The 24,592-nt window shown below is 43.2% G+C and overlaps 1 protein-coding gene across 1 annotated transcript in view; it reads right to left on the bottom strand.

Annotated features, from left to right (window-relative positions):
- The window catches only part of fhod1 (formin homology 2 domain containing 1), a 50,533-nt gene extending 26,275 nt beyond the window's left edge, over positions 1-24,258 (bottom strand). Inside the window, exons 1-3 of the mRNA XM_085358208.1 lie at positions 24,034-24,258; positions 14,010-14,116; positions 11,181-11,245 (exon numbers count right to left, since the gene is read on the bottom strand). Of these exons, the coding sequence (XP_085214334.1) occupies positions 11,181-11,245; positions 14,010-14,116; positions 24,034-24,204 (343 nt within the window). The 5' untranslated portion in view covers positions 24,205-24,258. The remainder of the gene's footprint in view (positions 1-11,180; positions 11,246-14,009; positions 14,117-24,033) is intronic.
- Between the last annotated feature and the right edge of the window lie 334 nt (positions 24,259-24,592).

Here is a 24,592-nt window from a genome sequence, read left to right as displayed (position 1 = left end):
TTTTCTGTTGCGGATGCGTACAGATATAGAAGATAAACCTGAATGGTCACGCTCAGGGGGCATCTCTTATCTTAGCTCCTGTCTCTTTAAGGCGACACATGAAAAGCTCCAGCTGTTCTGATTGGTCAGCTGGTTACAGCATACTGTGACCCTGATTTCTTTAGGAGCTGCTGGTTGGTAACCAACGTGCACGATGATAGGAGAATCAGAGCCAGGACAAGTAACACCTCCTGTAGAAGTCCCTCTGTTACTCGGTCACCGATCTCTGATGGTTTGCAGTGGGATGATTTGTTCTTCCCCAAACTTTGCTCCTGTGTCTCACATTAAAGCTGCAGCTGGTGTGTTCGTCTTTCAGAGGCTCAACTGAAACTCCTCAGTGGGCAGAGGCGACTTATCATTTCAAACTAAATTACAGCTGACAGATGAATAGTTGGTGATATTTCAGACAAACAGAGTGAGGGAGATTACAGAGGTGCAGACACAGGCAGGCGGGGGGAGGGGGCCGCTGCTGAGTTCCTGTCAGCGGACACGAACACAAATAAAGCTCAATCTGAGGAGCTTTACCAACGTCCGCCCCGACGGCCTCCTGCAGCTCTGAGGCTTAAAACAAAGGCTCCAATCAGCCCAGAGTCAGTCTGCACATCTGGGATGACAAAGATGGAGCTGAATGGAAACAAGTCCTAAAATATTTCACAACCGCTCCAGTGTTTCACCACAGAGCCAAAAATAAAAAAGATGACGTCAGAGGGGTGAGTGTTCGCTTCACCACAGAGTCACAGGAGCCACTCTAGCTCCAGTTTGCTGAGGGAACCAATACTGGTCTAGCTCTCGAAGACTGGAGTTGGACACCCCTGCCCATCAATAATACAAAGAATAACCCAACAATCAAATAACCCCCTATGAGCAAAGACTCTGGTGACAGTGGGAATGAAAAACTCCCTTTTAACAGGAAGAAACCTCCAGCAGAACCAGGCTCAGGGAGGGGCGGGGCCATCTGAAGTGACTGGTTGGGGTGAGAGAAGGAAGACATGCTGTGGAACAGAGGCAGAGATGAATAATAACTGATGATTACATGCAGAGTGGTGTGTAAGCTCATAGAGTGAAAAAGAAACAGTGCATCATGGGAAGCCGCCAGCAGCCTACACATATTGCAGCATAAGTAAGGGAGGATTCAGGGTCACGTGATCCAGGCTGTGCTCTCACCTATGTGTGCGTTCAATACTTTTAATTATGTACTACAAATATTAGAAGATGTGTCATATTTTTAATGACTGGCTGAGGAAGACCATGAAAATCAGACGCCGCCCTGTGTCACAGCTCAGGCCCAACATGCTCCTGTACTTGATCCCACCAACAATATGTTAGCCTAATGCTGAAGAGGCAGAGTGGGGAGCAGCAGGCTGGAGGCGTACTAAGAGCATGAATCCTGAACTCAGAGAGTCAGCAGAGAAAGCCAGGCTTGTTTACTGACACAGCGAGCTGCAGTTCTGTAGCTCACATTAAGACTCAGGTAATATTCTGACCCGGGTCAGACTGGGCTGTCCGCCCTCTGGAAGCACTGCACTTCACCGCTGCAGACCATTAACATTAGCATCCTGGCGGGAAACATCTTAACCTGGTTCGGGAACAGCACCATGCAGGACAGACGAGCTCTACAGAGGGTTGTGCGATCAGCTGAGCGCACCATCCGCTCCGAGCTCCCTGACCTGCACTCAATCTACAGAAGGCGGTGCTGGACCAAGGCCAGGAAGATCGTGAAGGACCTCAGCCATCCCAACAACAGACTGTTCTCTCTGTTGAGGTCAGGAAAGCGATTCCGCTCCCTGAAGACCAACACAGAGAGACTGAGGAGGAGCTTATTCATAGCCTTTCCTTTTTTTGTTTTCTTTAGGTCACGAGCAGTTGTCCAAGCATTTCACTACATATCGTACTGTGTATGACTGTGTACGTGACAAATAAAATTTGAATTTGAAATTTGAAGATAACCATCAGGCGGCTGCCTGCACAGTTACATGGAAACCCAAAATCAAACACGCGCAGTAAGAAAAATGTGGAAGACTCCGGCAACTTGAGTCAAATACAGTCCAACCGCCTCTCCCACAAAGCTGCAGTCACACCTGAGTGCAGTCAGACCTGCAAGCCTCTACAGACTCGCTTACCCTGTCAGTGACCTTGAAACCTGCCCGGCGACACGAACAGGATCAACGGGAAGTCACAGCCCCTGGTCATTTTTCGCATTAGTATTTCCCCCCCCCCCAACAACAACAACCAAGTAACTTAAGCCACACAACTTCCACCCAGAAAACACTTGACCTGTAATGTGCTGATCTCCGTTCCTGGCAGTAATAAATAACACTTTTAAGCAACGTTACTGTGGATCTACCCGACACGCAGCTGGTAGATCCACAGTCAGATATTTAAGGATGGGGAAAAAAAGAAAGAAAAAAAAAGCAAAGCAGGCTGCAGGTTTTAATTATCTGTTCATTTAAAAAGCTGGTCAGCTTTAGCTCCCAACAAACAACAAATACTTCCTGCAAATACTAACAGAAGAATACAACCCCGCCAAAATAAAGCCAACAATCAATGCCTTGCGATGATTGATGGGATGCATTTAATCCTGCTTATTTTCTCTACATTTCTATTTTTGGCACTCCGCTAGAATAACTTCATGACTGAGTTACAGCTAAAAATCCCAAAATATCATGGAGCCCGTTTGAGTAACCAGCAGTTTCTTTCTCTCACGTTTGCTCTGTTTACTATCCAGAATCAGTACTTAATATTTCCTTCTATTATGGAGCAAAAGTATTGATCTGTTATAGCAACAAGGAAGTGGTTCCACCTCTAATTATATCTTTCTACTTCCTGTCTGCACAGGAAATGAGGTTGTGTCCCGCTATATAGAGAGACATTTCCTGCCTGCACCTGTAGTTTATCACACATATAAACAGCTTTCCATCACATTTCTAACGTGATGAAGAGATGAAGGAGCGAACTGGAACAGTTCTCCTGCACTGACCTCAGATCAGCCCTTTAAACCTGCTGAGCTAACAAACAGCTACGACTTGTGAGCCATTTAATGCTGCATGCCATTTAGCTCCAAAGACTTTTGAAGGCGTTTTTAATCTGATGTGTGCAGTGGACACGGTCCTGCTTTGGACCTGAGTTTAAAGAACCGTTCAGTCTGCTGTATTCAGCTTTCGTGTGTATCTGCAACTGTTGCAGCGCTTCGATGTAACGAAGCACACGACATGCTGTGTATCAGGTGAAAACGTGTGAGCTCCTCGTAGCTTATCCAAGATTATTTGTTGTCACTGAGAACGTCAGCACCTGTTGACAGCAGCTCAAGATAAAACGCTTAAAGTTACTTCTGTCTCTCAGAGGACCGCGAGTCACTCAGACACCCATCTTTGACCCAAGATGGCCACCAGACAGCCACAGTTTCACTGCCGCGGCCGAGCACCGAGGAGGGAACGTGCCGGGATTATAGAGAGCTATAACTGCTCTATGATGCAGCGCAGACGCAGCTGCTGAAATTCCTCCGTCCTGACTGAACTCCCACACTTAGACTGCGTGAAGGGCAAAGGATTCATGTTGCTTTTCCACCAAGATCAGACCAACTCGTTCTGACAAACAGAAAATCATTTCAAGTCTGTTTCACCCTCACGCTGGCAGCAGGGAAATAAATAAACAGGTGAAATACAAAAAAAACAAAACAAAAAATAAATTAAAATCAGCTGACCCACTGGTTTGCTTACATCCGTCTGACCTGATGTGAAACTTACTGAGAACCTCAGACACATTTCAGCTCTTATTTTGTTGGATTTTATTTACAAAAAAAAAAAAAAAAAAAAAGCATTTTAAGAGTTGAATGTAAGAACTACAGAACCGTCTCACTGGATGTCTGTTGGTTTTTAGCTACAAACTATTCACATTGTTTTATATGATCGTGAGGTTTAGACTGAAACAGCAGACTGGAAACATTATTTACAACTTTATGAATCAAATTTAAGGTTTAATATTCTTGAAGTCTTTAAGAAGTCAGACATGTTAATATGAGGCCAAATCTGAAGCTTGATTTATAGCACTGCTTTAAATCTACAGTCCAGCCTGATGTGCAGATTCACAGAGACATCAGTGCAATGCAGACTGTAACTGTGGGTCTGTCTAGTAGTAATATGAACACGGTATAATGATAATGTAAAATGACTAAGTCTCTGTGGAACAAGCTGTAACTGACAGGCTTGCTGTCTGGTCTGTCCTGAAGTCCCGAATTTTACAAAACATATTCTATCATTTGGAAAAGTTCTTTTCATGTATTTGTGTGATTACGGCACTTTGGAGCAGAGGCAGTGTTGCAGTCTCCGGTTCACATCCCGTGCTCTTTCACATTAGCATGCTGGATTCCCTGCTGAGGCTCCAATTTGCTGTGCACCACGTCGGCTTTAGTAACTTCTCAAAAATGGCACATTTGGTTTGACGGTCATTCAGCAGTCCAGCTGAAGCAGTGAGTCGGGTCCCTTTCACAGAAGTTTGTCTTGTTTTTGTTTCCTTCAGCTGCTTTTGTTTGATTTTCTCTGTTTATTCCCTGGTAAATGTCACCTTCCTCCCTGTGAATCAGGCCCACTGAAGTGTTAATCAGTGCATCTGCATGAATGCGGATACAGCAGGCCGGAACCACGGATCTGAAGAACTGCATTCACTAACGACCATCAGAGTCTTCTTTGAGTCGAAGGAAACGTCAGACAGGCAGAGGGACACAATGGGAAGAGGTCAAACGGTGCTTTCGGTGTGTTGACGTTTTTCTCCGGCAGCAGCGAGCAGATGCAGCAGAGCATGAGCGATTCTTGTTCTGTGTAAATAAAGCTTGTTTACATCCGTCTGTCGGAGACAAAAACACATTTCTAGAGATTTATTTTTCAAGCGTTCCTCATAAATAAAGCCCATCAGACTGCAACAGCAGGGCCCTCGTTGAGCTGATTAACGAGCATGATAGCGATGACTGAAACAGAGGGACACTGGGAAGGATTCCTGTGTTTGTCCTGTGGAGACAGGAAGTGAGCTACATTATCTCAGCGTGGTATTTCCTGTTAGTGTGAGCGTTGCTAATTGAGTCCAAGCCCAAAAGGGAAGAAGCTAACTAAAATCTTCAAAAGCATAATTTACTATAAAAAGTATCAATATAAGCAAAGGCATGTGATCTCAGAGAAGCCATGATTGTAGTTTTCTCCTGACTGCATGGCGTGGAGCTCACGCTGAACACGATTCAAATAACTTTGCTTAAACTAGAAGAAAAGGATTTCCCCGAGAGACAATCAGCTCGTCAATCAGCTGGAAGGAGTCAAATAATTGTGTTTAGCTTCTTGAAAATAAGATTTAATGCTTTTTTGGTCCCACGTGACAGGTAACTGAACATTTTTGGGTTTTGGAAACAGGGACACGTTCCTAATTTTTTAACTTACCGGTAGTATAGACAAAAGATCCAACAAGGAAGTAAAGACGGGAGTTTAATGAATTTAATGGGCAAACTGAGATGATATCAGGCTAACATTCACTTCTGGGATGTTTTTAGCTTTGCAGATGTGAAGATTTGATGTTTTTCATTTGCCATTGTTTTTTCTGATGACTGGGTGGACTGAGTGGCACTTTATTCTATTTCTGACATCGACAAAGACTCTTTGCAAGAAGGAAACAATGGCTGGTTGCAAACCTCAGAGTATATTTAGAGCTGACACAGCCCAGACTCTGTTTGAAATGTACAATTATTATGAAATAAACATTTTATTTTTAAGTGACATATCTGCTGATTTTTTTCCCCCTCTGAATCTTTGATGCTTTTTCATTTTCCTCTCACAAAGTCAAAGACGTCATCTTGGACTTTACAGAGAAGCAGTTTTAGAAGATTTGGTAATAAACAAAATGTGATCTGAACTCATGATCAGGAACGCCAAGTAAGTGTGTCAACATCCAAGCAGCCGCCACAAAGCAGGGAAGGAAGCACAGTCAGTGCATTATTGATGACATCATCACGCCGCGAGCCAACAGGACACACAGACAGACACACAGCATTGCTGGAAAAATGGCACTATGAGCTTCATGTAGAGTCTTGTCAGGATGTGACCAAAAAGAAACACATACATGTTTTTACCTGCAAGTTTTACAGTAGTTGGCAAACTTAAACCTGAATCTGTGTCTAACCTAAACCCTGAAACCAGGTCTGAACCCTCCGAGGGTCCCAGTGGAAGGACGTGGCATCCTCGTAATGTGTTAATCTCCTCCTGTGGGCTTCAAACTGATCCCAGAACAGTCGTGTTGCAGTGCTATTTTACTTCATAAAGAAGCAGATAAAGAAATGGATCATTTTCAGTCTAATAAGACTGGTTCTACAGAGAGAAACAAAAGGTAAGCTCTGTGAGCTATCCGTCCTCGCTGGAGTGACAATCACAAACAAATCACAGCGAGGGTTCCAAGGAGTACACATTCTGGGAAATCCCCTCCGGAGCAGGAAGGGTGGGGTCATGCCAGGCAGCACGGGAAGGAGGAAGGGAATAAGTGGCTGACAGCGGGAACTCTGGGAAAGTTCAGCATTTCCCAGGAGAGGAGATTCTGACCAACTGAAGTCAGACCTCAGCAGCTACCAGAGAAACAGACACTGATCTCAACAAACACATGGAAACCTCCAACAACCCAAGTCTGAAGCTGTTCACAGGATCCTGAGATTCAAAGACACACAATAACAAAGAGATGCATAACAATTAAAGAGACACAAACGGAAAAAGCTAAGTGTAGTTGATGAATCTCAGGGCTCCTCTGTGTCATTTAACAGCCACTGGATCCTCTGAGATCGTTTCACACTCGGCCTGCAGAACCTGATTGTTTCAAAAACGCCTTAAAGGAAATGAAAATGACAAATTTGGAGTCAGAATAATGCAAAACAAAGACGACAGAGAGACGCACTGGTCTTCTGAACAGAACTACTCCATCTACAGGTGGAAGCTTTTTGAAGAATGCATTTTAATGATGAGTTTATGGCAAAACACAGTGCCACTAAACACAGTTATGTGTAGTTTATGAGTGCGATTGTCTCAGGATGTCCTCTGGGTCATTTGACTGGAACACAGTCTCTCCCGTTTCTCACTCTGCCTGCAGAACTTTCCAGCATTGTTTCAAAACTCTTAAAGAAAATGAAAGCGAAGGCTTTCTACCTCCGGCTCCGTCCTTTCTGACGCTGGCGTGTCCAGCTGCTGCGAGCAGCAACACCACAGGCGCAGATAAGGGCAGAAAAGGGCTAAAAATAAAAACCCCAAAACCAGAGTGGAGCTTTGGTCTGCTGGGATGAAAACAGCTACAAACACAGAAGTGTTCAGTGAACCGCCGAGAGGCTCGGAAGACCATTTTAAACAACCATCGTGCCCAAAGCCAAGACACAGTCAGCAACAATAAATAATCAGCCACACGCAGAGCAAGAGTGCAGATGAGGTGAATCCGCTCAGTTTGAGCTGCTTCACGTTGTCTGTATTCACTGGTGTACACCACTCTGGAAAGGTTTTAAGTAACAACCACAGGGAGGCTTTTAGACCGCGACGTGAACGCAAACACGCAACTAAATTTCCATTTACACCACATCAGGATCGAACTGTAGAAATAAATAATAATAATAATAATAATAAATTGCATTGATATAGCGCTTTTCGGGGCCCTCAAAGCACTTTACAATACCACTATTCATTCACTCTCACATTCACACACTGGTGGAGGCAGCTACAGTTGTAGCCACAGCTGCCCTGGGGCAGACTGACAGAAGCCAGGCTGCCATATCGCACCATCAGCCCCTCTGGCCAACACCAGTAGGCAACAGGTGAAGTGTCTTGCCAAAGGACACAACGACCGAGCCGGGGATCGAACCGGCAACCTTCCGATTACAAGACGAGCGCCCAACTCTTTGACGATACCCACAGATTTATTTTGCACAAACTGCTCTGGTGTATAAACAGACACTGTCCTCATTTTAACATGGACAACCCCCGCCTAATATGCATTTACTTCTTTGCATATACGTCATTCTCATATTGAAATATTGACGTCCGTAATATCATCCTCAGGAAGTTCTCTTAAAGACAGTGGAGCCAAAACTGCTTATTTCAGACAGAATGAACTGATAGGTTCAGTATAAAATAAAGTTTTATTTTATTTTATTTATGAGTAGCAAAGTATGCAAAGCTACTATATACTAGTCAGCGACTAAAAATATAAAGCTGGAAACCGGGACAACGGGTCCCCAAATGTGTTCCTGACAGACAGACAGCAAATACAACAAAGTGACCAACAATAAAAGCAGGTGGTGCAGATCTCTTATACATGTCCTTATATGCCCTCATTTAATGTTCATGTTTCTTTTTTCCACTTGAAAACCAGAAAGTGAGAGCCAATCAGAAAGTTAATTTAAAGTGGGCGGGGCTAAACTGGCTCATTTCAGACAAAGGATGAACTCAGAGCAAGGCCCAATGTAAGACGATTAAGGAGGATTATGATCTGCGACTCATGCAGAGCTATTCTAGTAGGGCCCTCTAATAGCGTTACATAAATGACTTCCTGTTTGACTCACAATTAAACAACATGACTAAGAAGAAAAAGCCAGCTGGTGTCCAGAGATGAGACTCATTAACCTGCAGAACCCAGAGAGCCGGTCTTTAAACGATCAGCAGCAGGCTGAAGCACTTTAAACCGCGCTCTCCGTTTATAAACAACAACAAACAATAGAGTATAAATAGATCACTCAGCCTCTTTGTTTACAAACAATAAAAAGTTAAATATTTGCAGGCTCTGCCCCTCGCTGAGCTCCTCGGGGATTTCTGATGATTACCAGTCATGAGCCGGTCTATGAGCCGTTCAGCACGCAGCCACACCCAGCATGCACCTGCTGCAGCCCGGTGGCTGTGTTTGATTTGGATCCATCAGTGTGTGCACTGGATGGTGCGCTGGCAGCGATTAATTAGAGGAAGGCACAACAGTTTCTTTAAACTTATGCCAAGCTAATGCCTCAAAATGTGCCTTCCTTTACTCTGTGCTTGCCCCCCCACCACATCCTGATAGTCCGCGCCAGGTCGTCTTTAAGTCTGCGAGTAGGTGTGTCACTTCCATCACGGTGCTGACAGATGAGAAACCTTAAAGTTTAAAACTTATAATATCTGATAGCTTTGAGGAAAATAAAACAAACAGGTTTGATCATGCTGACCACCAACAGGAACAGCAGGCTTCATATTACAGGTCTCATGCTTAGGTCTGCTCCACGTAACTGTGGAGGTTTAAAACTGGTACAACAACACCCCTGACAGAGGTCAGAGGTCACAGAAGGAATATAACCAGACACGCAGTGAGTAGAGGAAACGAGAGCAAAGGGAAGCTTTTAGAGATGGCATGAAAAGGTAAATCAAAGCACAGGATGTACAGAAAGTGCTAATACTGCCGTGACTGATAACTGATTCGCTTCACCTCGCGCTTTCCCAGTGAGCTCAGATGTAAACTGGTTTACGTGAAAACATTTAAATAAATCAGAGGGGTAGACTGATGTTCAACACAGCCAGGGTCTCCTTGTGTTAGCTGGCTCGACAAAACCTAAAATCATATTTGAGATAACGGTGCGATGATAGTGGTTATCATCTTTCTCTGCTAATCCCTGCATCCTGGGTGGCTGTAGCCCAGGAGGCGGAGCAGGTCATCTGCTAATCAGAAGGTTGGTGGGTTGATTTGATCCAGTCTGCGTGCCAAATATCCTTGGACAAGATACTAACCCAGAGTTACTACAAATGTGTGAATGTTAGATAGAAAGCACTGGCATAGAAAAAGTCTATAAAGAACATAAAAATAAAAATGTAACACTGCTGCAAATAAGACGAGAGGTTCATACTGCAGAAAATCATCAATCTGGTGATTACAGAGTTGCACAGAGCAGATAAAAAAAAACCCTTTTAATTCGAGGCAAACACTCCCACTGGTGACGGCTAAAACTTAATATTTAAATGGATCCAGTTTAAACTTGCTGTCCTGCAGCCTAATAAAGGAGATGACTGCACAGGTGTTCCTGATGGTTTCTGTGATTTCAGCAGCGTGAAAGCGATGAAGAGTTTAATTTTATGCACAGAATAAGTATCAGAACATTTAAATACTTCCTGCATCACCAACTCCGTACATGCACAGCTCACTGACAAGTTTGCAGTCTAAGTTTATAGCTGGTGCCATGTTAGTAAGGTACAGGTGAAATGGAAAGCCTGAAGATAACCTGATCCCAACCAGCTCCTGCATTCAGCGCGAGTTACCACAGGGATCTAAGACGGTAAAAACCACAGAAAGCTCCGACTTTAACCTCGACATGACTCGCGATAGCATTACTCTCGCTTGTCAAATACACTCCTCGGGACTGAAACGAGACAAGCAGGAGCCACGACTTCATTCAGTTTCTGAAGATGAAATCGGCGATAAACGAGGCTGCTGTGAGGAAACCGCTGGATGAAATGAGTGATATCATCAGGAGATCCACAATATTTCCTAACATAGTCCTGACACTCTTCAACATGCCCGCGCTCCTCCTCCTGTTGTAAACGTAACCAGGACGAGTCCGGACAGGAGCTCGTCTTCTCAAGCCGATCCGTTTCCATGGAAACCTCAATGGGAGATTTTTTTCTGGTCTTAAAAATTCTGCAGTGTCAGACTTTAGTTGGAGCTCGCCTGAAGTGAGAAGAGTCATGCTAATCCTGTCTTACTCACATTTACATGCAGCAGTGAGCTCCCTGTGGGGTCAGTCTGCAGGAAACTACATTTCCCAAAATGCACTTAAAACCATGAAGCTTTTAAAGACTTTCAGCCTTCCAGCAGCCTGCTCAGAGGACACCTCTGATCCCTGTAAACAAGCTTCAGAGGAGCTACTGCTAACCTTTCCCGATGTTCAGCACCTTCAACAAATAAAACAACAGCCGAGTAAAACTCTAAACCTGAGCTCCACTTCATGTGGAGAAAGTAACCGCTGTATTTTCTAAGCTGCAGACTCAGAGGGAGGAAATCCTCCCAGCTGAGTGCAACACGTCACCGTGGTGGAAGATGGCGAGAGTTTCCCCTGAGTCATCACTCCTGTGCTGCAGGAGAGGACGGAGGGAAAAAGTAAAGCAGAAGACTGAGGACATAATTACCCAGGATGGAGTGAACACGAACAGAGAGCTGAGTCCTCAGAATCAGGATGGGCTTCCTTCCTTTCCTGTGGAAAAATAAGAAACCGTTTGAGTTCAGAACAAAAAACAGTCACGACTCAGAGTTCAGGTTCAGTCAGAGCAGCCAGCTCCGTGACAGACATCTAACCAGATTAACTTTTGTGTAATCGAATCATCGTACGAGAGGGACATGGCACTCAAAGAGTCCCGAGTTGGCATATTTGAGAGAACACAGAGTCAGTAAAGACGATGGAAGAAGAACCTCCAAAGTGGGTTTTATCAGATCTGAGTGCAGTTTTCACAAAGACTTGCTTCTACAAGGAGTCCTGATCCACTGTCAGTGTGATCAGTGTGTGCAGACAGCTGGTCTGAGGTGATCCCAGAACAGCTAAGTTTCCACATACAGTCAGACTGCGGCATGCTGGGATTAGAGTATGGAAAGAACGACAGCATGAAGGTATGGAAAGAATGAGAGCGAGAAAGAAGGAGAAACGGGAGAAGGGAAGATGTAAAGGTGGGCGTGTTTGTCTGGAGGATAAAAGAGGAATACGTTTTTCAGACGCTCTTACAGCATCGCACAGAGTTTACACTGCTGGACACACACAGTCACCAAGCAGCTATAATGTGTTTCAGTTCCACATCACTGAAATGAATGTGATTCTTCACAGAAAGAAGATCCAGTCTGAGGCCTGGATTTGAACCCAGATACTCCAGCTTCCTCCCACAGTCCAAAGACCTGCATCAGGCTAGGAAGACCAACCATAGGTGTGCAGGGTTATCTGTGCACTTTAGTCCTGTGACAGACTGACCTGTCCAGGGTGTCCTGGGCCTCCTGCCCTGTGACAGCTATGATAGGCTCAACCGCCTCCTAACCCTGAATGGGATAAGTGGAAGAAAACTTATCCCACTAATTCTACTTCTTTTACTCCTTTTATGCATTATTTTGATTATTCATATTTCTATTACCTCTACCAAGGAAGTTGTGTTTTTGGTGCTCCTGTCTGTAGACACGAAGTTTTGATCGGTGATGAGCGGGGTCATGTTAACAATTGATTAAAAAAATGGCTTCCATCCCCCGAGGTCTTTGTGGTTAACTTCATGATTTATTGGCTGAAAATTGACGACAACTTACAAGCGTGCTGTCTGTTGGCAACATGTGAAAAGTATAAATTTAAAATATCACCTTCAAGGTCAACAGATGGATCCGAAGGTCAAAGCGATGATGCCATACAGAGTGATTTAAACCCATGTTTCTGACTCAGACAACGTTTACATGCACAGGGATTCTAAATATCACTCTGGACCTCTGAGCTTCAGATGTATATTTTAAAATTGTTATTATTTTTATATAAAATAAAATAGCAATCATCTTTAATAATTAAATTTAAAATGGTACTTCCTGTGATCTCACTTTCACATCTGCCTTTTTTAACCCCCCAGAATGTTTTACACCTTTAAAGACAGTGTTGGCAAGAGTGTATAGTATATACAGCATAAGCTCAAATTATTCCAGTGCATCTTAGCTGATGTCACAATTGGGCATCATCGTTATACTCTGAGGCACGTACGTTTTCGGGCAGCCGGTCAGTATGAAGCCGCCGCCTGCAGCGAGCAAAGCGTTTAAAGCGCCCGACGACAAAAACTGTTTTCACTTATTTATCACTAAACGTTGTGGAGATACAGAAATTCTTTTATTGCTGCCATATAATCTGCATCATTATAACTGCATTGATAACATTCTTTACAGCATTATTTCATGTAATAATATTTCTCACAGTATTGATACTGCATTACAGTTGTTTATTGAAGATGTTCATATGAGGATCCTTCCATTATGTTAACTTTTATTACAAGTACGGTTGGAAGTATTTTATACACATTGCATATCTGTGCTTACTTTGAGTTGATGTTCGGTTCATTAAGGGTTTTAAGCTTCACTGGCGTGACTTTCCAGGTGATACATGCTGAGGGAAACTAGAACATAGAAGGATAACTGCAATGCATGCTTACAGTACATGTATATAATTTAGGAATGTGTCAGGCCTGAGGCCTTAACCCATTTGGAGTCTTACTATATTTTACTTTACTTGGCAACAGATGATCAGAGTCAATAATCAGCCTCAGAGACCCTGAGGGCTTGAAGTTTTATTACCTTGTATGGAAGGTGTTACAGAAAAGAGAAGTTCTATGTCTGCTTATAGCTATTAAAGACGTACAAGATGTACGATTAACTGTGACTAATGTCGCGTGTACCCCACTGCTTTATAAGTGTCCACCACATGCATTTTGGTCAGAAGACATATGTTGATGTTTTCTCCGGGCTGTTTGATTGCACTTTTCTGGGGCCTCCGTGGTTTGTGACACTGCTCTGCATTGATCGATTTCGCGACAACGTGTAAACAACTTTTACTAAACAATCAATGTTACACATGTACTATATGAACATAATTAAAATGAATAATAACAATAGTACTTTAAATTACATAAAGTGTATTATAATGAGTAATGGTAAACTACTATTGTTTTATAATAAGGATAAAAATGTGCTTTGTCTTTATTTTAACTTGGCTATTTTTCCCCATATAATTTTTTATTTTATTTTAATACTTGAGTATGTTGTTGACAGCGTTCGTCTTGGTCTGTGTGGGTCCAGTGCTTCTTTTTTCTGTTTGTGGGGTTACAAGGACGGCATGTCTCTGCATGACATGTTTGGCTGCAGTCATGTTCCCAATAAACACACACACACACACACACACACACACACACACACACACACACACACACACACACACACACTAAAGCTTTTCTTACGCCACATCTTCGTAGAAGCTCTCCAGCTCGTCTCGCTGCTCAGCCAGAGAAGAGTCCAGGTCCAGATAGTTTCCACTGGGAGACAGCTGGAGGGTGCAGTCTTCCAGCTGATGGACACACAGACAGAGACATATGTGAAGATCAAGTTTAACCAATGCTGAATCACGACAGAGCTCAGCTGTGAACAGATTTGTTTGTGTGTGAAAAGCCGAGGCAGAGCGAGGGACACCGATCTCTGGTGTCAGTAGAAACCGATCCTGCAGCCGCTGCTGCAAACAAACAAAACTGACTCGACCGGTTTAGCCGATGAGGTCTGTGGATCTTTGCCTCTATATTCATGTGGGAGAAAGTAATCTGCCCGGATACTGGCTAATCTGGATGAGTCTCACACTAAAGCTGCACCCAGATTTCTAAAGGATCATCCAGCCTCATAAAGCTGAAGACATTTTGAGATTTGGTAACTAATGCGAGGACACCTGCTGTCCGAATAAATCACAGACTGAAAACAGTCACATTTATGGCAAATACAACAAGATGCAACAATCCTCCAATATCAGGAGTCACACTTTATGCAAAAACTCACCAAAATTTAAGCCACCAACTTCAATTAGCTGATCAATAACAGCTTTTCTGGACGATTGATTCATGCATTTATTTACAGCACAGTGTAGGACAGCTGTAGATCCGATGCTTGGCTGCAACTTCTATTTTGTGTCAACTCTAAAGCCACAGGACAAGAAAAACTCCTGACGTTGATTTACTCCAGGATCACATCGATCCATGTTGTCCTGCGTCAGAGAGAAATGCCATTTATACTTCAATATATTTATTATATTCTTGTTAAAAACAATGGAGTCCCGGTGTATCAATGTAATGTAATGAGACACAATGCTGTCAGATTCAACAGCGGCAGAAAACACTCGACTGTTGTGCCGATGCTTTAGCTCAAACAAATGCGATTCCTCCACCGTCGTTTCTGCACAACGCCCGATTTTACTGAATTTACATGACATGTAAATCTTCTGGCTGACTGGAAAAATAAAGACAAAGCGAATTATCAAGAATTAACCACGACCATTATAAAGCAGGACCGTATAACAACTCTATTGTACTTGTATATAAATAATTCATAACAATGGGCATCTCAGGACACTTTATATTATAGGAAGGTACCGATCCAACATCGTTCAACAGACGTAGTGGTTCAGTGGGAGAAACGTTTCATCACTGATCCGAGTGCTTTGTTCAGTCTCAGCTGACTGCAGGTTTCCAACCTTATAAACAGGACATTCGCACAATGACTGAAACCAGCCCCTCACTTGGCTCAGTGACGAAACGTTTCTCCCACTGAAAACGTTACGTCTGGATGAACAGAATCAACTTTTTGGGATTTATTTACCTGGATGATTGAGTACGCTTCAAGACATTATTCAACACAACTCCTTTACTTACGCGCCTAGAGGAGCGTAAGTAAAGGAGAGTTTAGGGCAGGGGTGGGCAATCTCAGTCCACGAGGGCCGGTGTCCCTGCAGGTTTTAGATGTGTCCTCGAACCAACACAGCAGATTTAAATGGCTAAATTAGCTCCTCAACATGTCCTGAAGTTCTCCAGAGGCCTGGTAACGAACTAATCCTGTGATTCAGGTGTGTTGACCCAAGGTGAGATCTAAAACCTGCAGGGACACCGGCCCTCGTGGACTGATATTGCCCACCCCTGGTTTAGCTTCCTATTCTACTTTTCATCACTAAGAACTACAAGAAAGCCCACAGTCTGAAACTGAACAGCCATGTAGGGAAATGTAGGAATAATATGACGCTAATAGGTCTTTAATATTACCGTTTCATAACTCACGAGTAGTTTTCCAGAATGTAAATGATAACATTAGAGACACGGGAGGTTTCTAATTTTTTATAGTAAGCAGTCATGCATATTTGTTTAATGTGTTTGTTGAAGGAGACACTGATTAAAGTGACTCAAAGGTTCCTTGCAGTGTTAACAGAGGCCAGTGTAATGCCATCAGATTAGTCAATGTGTTTCTGAGGTTAAATACAGTAACTTCAATTTAATCTGAGTTTAGCAGCAGGAAACAGGAGTCATCTCGCCCTTTGTCTTTAAAACATGACTGCAATTTAACTGACTCGTGTATCTGGTTGTATTGCTAAATATAACTAGGCATTACCTGCAGAACAATGGAAATGCACGCAGTGCTTTCATGTTATACATTCTTCCCTTTGGCAGTGAAAATAATTGGTCCCAGCACAGAACCCTGGGGAACTCCATGACTAACCTCTGAGTGAAGAAGGCGCGCCATCCAAATAACTTGGATTTTTATTATTGAAACTGGAACACATTCAGAAAAATCCATGTAATCTGTAATAAAACCGACTGCTTCATGCAAACAAAGTTGGTTTAGGCTAAGAGAAGCTAATTAGTAACCTTCGCTGCTGTAAATGTTTTACAGTCATTTCTAAAGCTGGAGCTGGTGTGTGACATTTGTGCTGTTGGATAATCGTACAGTTATTCAGCCGTCGTACCGTCAGCAGTAAAACATGAATGCTGCTCGCGTCAGACGTTATTCTTTTTATTTTAGAAATGGCTGTTTAACCCCTCCCTCCTTTTGTATCTGTGGTTTCTATACTTTCACTGATTTTATTTACATGTGACAGAAAGTTGCTTTAAAAAACCGATCCAACAGGTCACACACGCTCTGGGTTTTCTGGGGCAGTATGCAACAGGAATGTGTTTTTTACTCTCTCAAACAGTAAACAGGGTCTGATCCACATCAGCTTCATGTCTATTTATAGCCGCCCTGCTCGGCCTGGCAGCATGTTTGTAGCAGAGCCATGGCCAGGTACAATAATCAGTTATCAAACACATCAGGTCTGCTTTTGAGTGTCAGACTCTAGACCTGCAGGTCCACATTCTTCCTCTCCAACAACACAGATTCTTCCCGTCAGCCTGGAGCTGCACGGAGGAGGCGGAGGAGGCTCACCTCCACATTTTTAACTGATGGTGTAACTGCAGGTCACGTGGTTGTTCGTGGATTTACATTTTCTTCGCTATAATTTTCAGTAAGGATTTAAAGAAGACAGTGACCATAAAAGCAGCTCCAAACATCCCTCTGACTCAATCTGCACATTTTCAGGTTTAACTAATCTTACATCTGAGTCTACAAAAACCTTCCTTTTCTGTGAAAAGTTTGTTGAGTTTACACTCACATTTTATACCGAGTAGTCTAAGGAGCTGGGGAAAAAAGCATCTGGACTGCTTTAAGTTTCTTGAAGACGTTTCATCCAAGAAGCTTCTTTAGTTCTAAAACCAATTGGTTGCAAATCCCAGATTATTAAGGCCTACTGGGAGTGTCCCTAAGAGGGTTGTTGACCGACTATTGATCATCTGAGTCAGGTGTGGAAATGGGTGTAGGTCATTATCAGCCAAGGTTTCAGGCTAACCCATAGTGAGACCACGCCCCACCCTGTCATGTGATCTATTGAGATCAAATGGCCCAGGATGTGAGTGGGCGTTAAGGCATCTGGGAAGGATCTCAAAACTGGATTATAGATGGCACAGTGGGTGTCATAAGCCCCGCCCTCTGTTCAAAGATGGTTGTTCACAGTGGACATAGATGCTTCTTTCACTCCTCTTTCAAACCATCTGTCTTCTCTGTCCAAAATGTAAACATTGGTATCCTCAAAAGAGTGACCTTTGACCTTTATGTGCAAACTGAAGAAGCTGCTTCTCGCATGAGAGGTGAAATGTCTTCAAGAAACTTCAGTCCAGTCGCTTTTCTTTCCAAGCTCCTTAGATCACCAAGACCTGGATACTAAGAACCTTCAGACTGAGAGCTTTTCTAGTCTTACCGACCACTCAAGGCGCTTTAACACCAAGTCACATTTGAACCACAGAGCACATCTACCTCACATGGTAATCTAGAATCTCCAGTTAAGCTAACAAGTGTTTGGACCGTAGGAGGAAGCTGGAGTACAGACACAGGAAGCACACACCGACTCTCCATCTCACCAGGATTCTGCCCAAATAAAGGAGTTCGGCTGTGAGTGTTAGTATTTTACGGTGATCTCCATGAAGTGGGGACAAAATGGTTAAAAATGTTTTTTAACCTAACATCTTAGAGTGGACAGGAATGGCTTAAACACATACGCACGTTGTGGCGCCTTCCTCCTCCAACTTCCCCCCCTCTTGGTCCTCATTGATTAGCATCCTATTGACCCACTGGGTCAAAATGTAGATGCTTCCGTTATGCAGAACTGTGTCATCACTGTATTTATTATTTTGCAAAACCAAACAGGAAAGGTTGAAGAACACTCCACCTTTTCTAATTTGAATCAGCTGGATTAGATGCCCTGCTACAAACTCTGAGGACAGAGACGGTAACCGTGCAAAGGATTCACTCCGAGCACGAGTGTGTGTTCTTGGGCTGCACAATTAGTCAAATCTAAATCTCAATCACAATTTTGGCTTCCCACAATTAAACTAAATACTAAAAAGCGTGCTCTGACAGCTGTTCCCTTTTCCAGTCTGTATGAGTAACAAATGTTAAAAGACAGATTTACAACATCCTGTCAAAACAAACATCAAATGTCTGACACAGCAGGAAGTGAAGAGCTTGCCTCCTGAAGGGGATCATCATCCATTGTTTGGAATTACTTCAGATTTGGGGCAAGTGACGTTAACCTGGAAAGAATCACATACAAAGAGTGCTGCAGAGTTGTAACACAAATAACACACAACTGCCTGAAAACACAATGCAGTGGTTGCAAATGCGCCTCGTCCAACATCAGCTCAGACGAGTCTGTACAGCGCATCGGCCTATCAGCGCATCCATCCAGCTCCCACCAGCCAATCACATTTGACTTGATTCTAGATAAGAGTCCAGTAAACACGGGGAGTAACGAAGGCTTTGGGAAGATGTTGAGCTGATTGGACGCCTGATACGTTATCCTCTCTCTGTTCATTTGTGGCAACAGCTGACAGGGGAAATTAGAAGAGGCCCCTCAGCTGTTTTGTTCACATTCATCGTGCAGGTACAACAAATGGAGTGAAACCTTTACCAGGACACGCTCTCATGCCAGGTCAATAAACACCTCGTCTGTCTGCAAAGAAGTTCTAATTGACAGGAACGTACCATGACAGAAAAGTGAAAGTGGTGCCCGGATGACTTTGTGTTTTATTTAATTTATGAATTGTATTAGAGCAGTCGTCTGTCTGAACTGGTTTGGTTGAGGAGAAAGAGGAGAAGGCGAGACGTCACGCACTGCCTAAACTAAATGAAGTATTTAGTAATGACAAAACATATGTGGAGAATCTTGTGCCGTGTGTGCTGAATGCAAGACGGGACAAACTCAGACGGTTTCCCGCGACACTGTCCGGAGATCATGTGCAAACAGCTTTACACTCGATTTAAATAAACACTGCTGCTAATTTACTTTGATCCTCTTTAAAGCCGACACTGAGCGTATGAAACAAAACTCATCAACAGACTGTTTGTGCAACTGCTGCCTACAAATTTTAGGAAGGAAAAGCCTGTTCAGCTCTTATCAACACATTGCTCTTAGTATTACATCCGTCCATGCATCCATCCGAGCTTATCTGCTGTTTACAGGTCCCACCCTTTTCCTCCAAAAACCAGGCAGTGAAGCAGGAGGACAGCGATGAAATAGAACCAGCTTCGTGCAGCACAGTAGATGTAATGGCTGTGTACCATTCTCACTATCTCACTGAATCTATCAAGGAGGCGGGGAGCTGCCTCAGGTCGAGCCCTGGGGCAAGATGGGAACAATTAGGGGGTCAGTGGAGGAATGTAATCTATAGGGACTAGCGTTCTCTGGTGCTTATCTGATGCTCGAAATTCCAGCCGGGCTCCGGCCGCCTCGTGGGAGGCTGGTGTCGGGCTCACATGATGGCTATGAATCTTTGAAACAGAACTTCCTTTTTTAGAAAGTGAGAAATCAGCACTAGTGTTTCACAGAAACAGTGCAGAACATGTTCAAACAAAGACTGCTGAGCAATGATTGCTTCATCCTTCTTTTAATAACTGCAGAGGGAAAAAGAGCAAAATGTGACGTCAATAAGATGGATGAAGGCAAAACTTTAAATCATACCGCTGTAACTTTTCAACTATTAGCAATAATACATATCTGAAAGTCTGTACCTGGCAGCTCACACGGATATTTCTATTGTTTTTGTGCGCAGCGCTGTAACGTCTCACCTTCCAAACCCAAATCACTATTGAATGCTCGTAGTTACTGTAGTCTGATTACTGTCTAAAGCGGCACAGTTACATTTCTTCTACATTCTTTTGAGCATTAACGGAAACATGAGGAGTTTCTCAGTTTGAACAAGTGTGGCTCTAAAGCCTCCATCAGCTCCTAGAAGTTACGGGTCCCGTTTCCTTGTCTGCAGCTATGACCACGGTAGCTCGAGGCTGAAGCTTGTGAGAGCTTTTGATCGCTTGAGAGCTGGAAATTTTTCCTGGAAAACTACTTGTGCATTTATGGCAGTCGGGTTAAGACAGATGAGGGAACCATGAGATTCATCATCAGTAAATTGCTCTTGTGACGCTGACTGGATGGACTAACCATTAAAACACATCTTCAGATATGTCATCGTCATGCTTCGGTTTCACTGTTAAAGCTGTGTTTGCACTGCAGGGACTAGGAGGCTTTGGAAGAGCTCAGTGTGTTTCCACTGCCGGGACTCTGTTCTTCACTGGCAAAGAAACCGCTTTACAAAATAAATGTCTGAAGGAATTATTATCTTAAGGTTCTGGAACTTTTTGGGTCAGCCTTGCAGCTCGAAACGCTCCTGATTGGTGCTCACCACTATTATTAAAAATAAAAAATATGTAGTTGTTGCTAATGCGTTTGTTTACTATGCTGTGGCCTTAGAGCAGCATGCCAAACATGGACTGAAAATAAGGTGTAGTAGAGTCGTGCACAAAAATGACATGTGTGACTCATCTGGAGCACAAATGCAGAGAACTAAAGGCCAAAGGTGAACAAGGCTCCTGGGACTAAAGGTTGTGAGTACACTGGGTTTCATGGCAACTTCCATTCTTTTGTGTTAACACCAGATGAAACAAGGTCTAAATTAAGCGCCAAGTTTTACCTCCAAATAATTCCTGATCCAACTTTCTTTCATAAGTACATGCAGCTTCCTGCCAGGGCTTGCAGCTCTGAACATTTCTGACTGGTTCAGTTATTTGGAGTTTTTTCAACTATTTTTTCAAAGACCATTAAAAAAAAAATAAAAAAAAAAAAATACTAAAACTACAACATGGAGTTACAAAAGACAGATGGAAATGACCACACAGTCCAAGCTTCATTAGGCTGTAACAGTGAAGAAGAAATGCACGGGTACAGACAGTTGTGAGCAGCTCTTGGTGTGTGAAAATAATGCAACTTTAATTCAATTCCAATTAAATGCAGTGGAACTTTATATAGCATCAAACAACACCTCAAGGTGCTTTATTTTTAAAAGGTAAAGACCCTAAAACAATAGAGAGAAAACTGGCAACCCATTATGAGCACGCATTTGGCGACTGTGGGAAGGAAAAACTCCCTTTTAACAGGAAGAAACCATCAGCAGAACCGGGCTCAGGGTTCTGCTGCGAATAAAATACTTATTATAAATACCTGTGAAAAAAAAAACCTTTAAAATTTAAATAAAGACAGAATGTGAAGGAAAAAGATGCTTGTTTATGTACAAGGCTGCACTTTAGTGTAATACCACTTTTCACCACAAGGTCGTAAAACGAGTGTATCTCTTTTAACCAAACACGTAACTAAGAAGACATAAGGGTCTGGAAAAAAAGGCTGAGCTAAAATAAATAAATAAATGAATAAATAAATATTTGACTTGTAATAAACCCCTTCTGACAGCGGACTAATTAAAACGTGCAGAGTGTCATTACAAAAGGCAGCTTTAAAAACAGCCCTTGCTTTTCTTGATAAGTCAGGTAAATAATAACGTTCTCAAGGAGCTTTAGTACGAGTGAAATCAAAGATGGCAACTTTAGCTTCTTGGAAATTTTGTGGAAATTAGGTTCGTGTACAGCGGTTGTCACGAAAACCATCCAGCCTCAGAGAAATCGCTGCTCTGAAGTTAGCCTGTAAGTTTCCACAGCTTCATAATGCTTCATAATGTCAGACAGTCCCACAACACTGGCACCATCAGGGCTCACTGAATTATAACACTGCTGCTAATCTTCATTTAACAGGCTGCAATTAAAAGCTTCTTGTATTACAGCCCATCGTAAACTCTGTAGCCAAAAGTCATTTAGATGTTTCTGACAGTCGCCCATTAAAATTAAGCTCATTTCATTTTGACGCTTAAACCAGACGCCGCTTTTGTCAGCAATGTTACGCAATCACTTTATTGTGCCGTGTACTTCAGACCATCAGAACTGTGGAATGTGTGCTTACATGTAACATGACTAACTGCAGTGTAACAGCATGCTGACATAATGCTGAGTGAGCCTGAGTGACATGACGCTGCAGTCACTTCCTGTTTGGAAAAACAGACTCCTTAGCACAAAGAAGCATCATTAGTCACCCAAGCAACAGGAAACAGGACCACGAAGCTTATTCCGCTTTTCCAAACAACGACGCATTAAATTCACCATTTTCAGCCACATTTTCAGCTCCCTGACAGAATGGACCATTGAGAAGCGGAGCAACACGACTTCTCACAATAATTTCATGAGGCAAAACTGCACATACATAGCTTCAAAGGGCAGGAAGACTACTTCTTCATTTTGAATCAATCCAGTTTTATTTATACAGTCCCTGTTCACAACAATCACCTGCAGACACTTCCCAGTGATACAAATGTTCAGAAGATCCAGTATGAGCAGCACTTTGTGACAGTGGGGAGGAAGAACTTCCTTTAAACAGGAAGAGACCCTTAAGGTCTGCCTCCCATTCTACTTTCAGAAAAGCAGGAACCACAAGTAAGCCTGCAGGCTGAATAATATTATTCTATGAGGTCTTTACAATATGACACGGCCTGATCATTCGGTTTGAGAGGGAAATAATAGGACACAAGTCCCCCCACAGCTTTCAGGCATTAAATGAAGATGACATAAAATGGTCTTTTTGATGAAAGACAAACGATTTGGTCTTAAACCCGTGATGAACACAGAGTCAGCAGGGTTCACCCTTTAGGGAAGATAACCAAGTGTACAAAATGTTGTTGACATTTCAGTCTGAGCGCACAGGGTGCTGAGTGTTTTGGTTTTTTCCTTTGAGACTTCCCGGTGGGGTCATTCAGGTCTACCTTCTGTCCCCGAAATAAACCTGGAGTTACAGTTCGTTAATTTAACCTTTTCCACTTAGCTTACCTTCACTGCACCTGCACTTATTCAGTTCCTAACCTTTCATCTTTCTGAAGGCACATTATGCAGTTTTATATTGCCTTCTGCCCCTTTTCCATCTCGATTAAACAGACGGCTTTATTTTGTCTCAGGGTGCTGCTGAATGCCTCTGCTGTGAAAATAACCCTGCAGTGACGTTAAGCCTTATTGATTATGTTCTGATCGATTCTGAATCCCTGACAGAGAAAGGGGGCTTGGGACTAAGGAAAAAGCTCTCACGTGGAAAATCAGACTGAAAAAAGAGAAACGGATATAAGTCTAATTAAAACGTTTTCTACTTTAATGAGGAGCAGGTCGATAAAGTCCTGTTTCTCTTACACTTGTATTGATTTCAGTATTAAATGTGTAAAAGGAATAACAGCTGCTATCCTGTTGAACGACTCGCGTTTCGGCTCCAACTCGGACGCACCAGGCTGTATGATTTTAAAGTCCGGTGTGTTTTTGGACTGCAGCAAACATCATAAACGCCTCTTTGACACCTGAAAACTGTCGCCTGCCTCGGATAATTCGAGGCATTTAAAACTTATTCCCACCCCAGCCTCTCTGTCCGGTCCGGTTTCGCAGGTTTCCCCGTAAAGGTTTAAGCTCCCCGGCAGGACTGGCGTTAACCAGGTAGTCCCGTCAGTGACCCACCTTCAGCGGCGGCTCCAGCAGCTTGTGGATCCCGGCGATCTGCTCGCTGAGCGGCAGGTTCTCTTCCAGGTTCACCGTCGGAGGTCTCCGAGGTTCGGGGAAGTTTGTGCAGATAAACGGATCCGAGTCCTCCAAGTACTGGACCCGGCAGACGATGGAGGCCATGGCCATGCGCCCGTGACCCGACTGCGGCTGTAAAAGTGCGAGCTGTCGGCGAAGGTCCGTCCTCCGCTGGAAGCAACTTTAAATGAGAGGAGAAAGTTTCAGCTCCAGATATAAAGCCGCCACACTCACTTCCGGCGCCTTCAAAGTAAAACTAAAGTGTAAAAGAAAAAGACATGATTCAAAAGAACACTTTATTGATGATGAGATTATTTCTTATTTATTTCTTATTTTCATCAGATCTGGATTAGGTTATAGGTCATATTTCTTAGTGCATATCAGTGAACTCACCCTCCAATCTGCTCAGATCACCCAAAGTTACCCTTATGAGATCACACTAAAAGACCAAGTTTTTTTTACTTAGATTGAGGCATTTGAATGGCACTTTTATTCTAAT

The sequence above is a fragment of the Diplotaxodon limnothrissa genome, linkage group LG1 (assembly GCF_057381915.1).
Source record: "Diplotaxodon limnothrissa isolate DT_005_m linkage group LG1, D_limnothrissa_male_GT1.1, whole genome shotgun sequence".
Taxonomy (NCBI): Eukaryota; Metazoa; Chordata; class Actinopteri; order Cichliformes; family Cichlidae; genus Diplotaxodon; species Diplotaxodon limnothrissa.
This window is presented reverse-complemented; position numbering and strand designations above follow the sequence as displayed.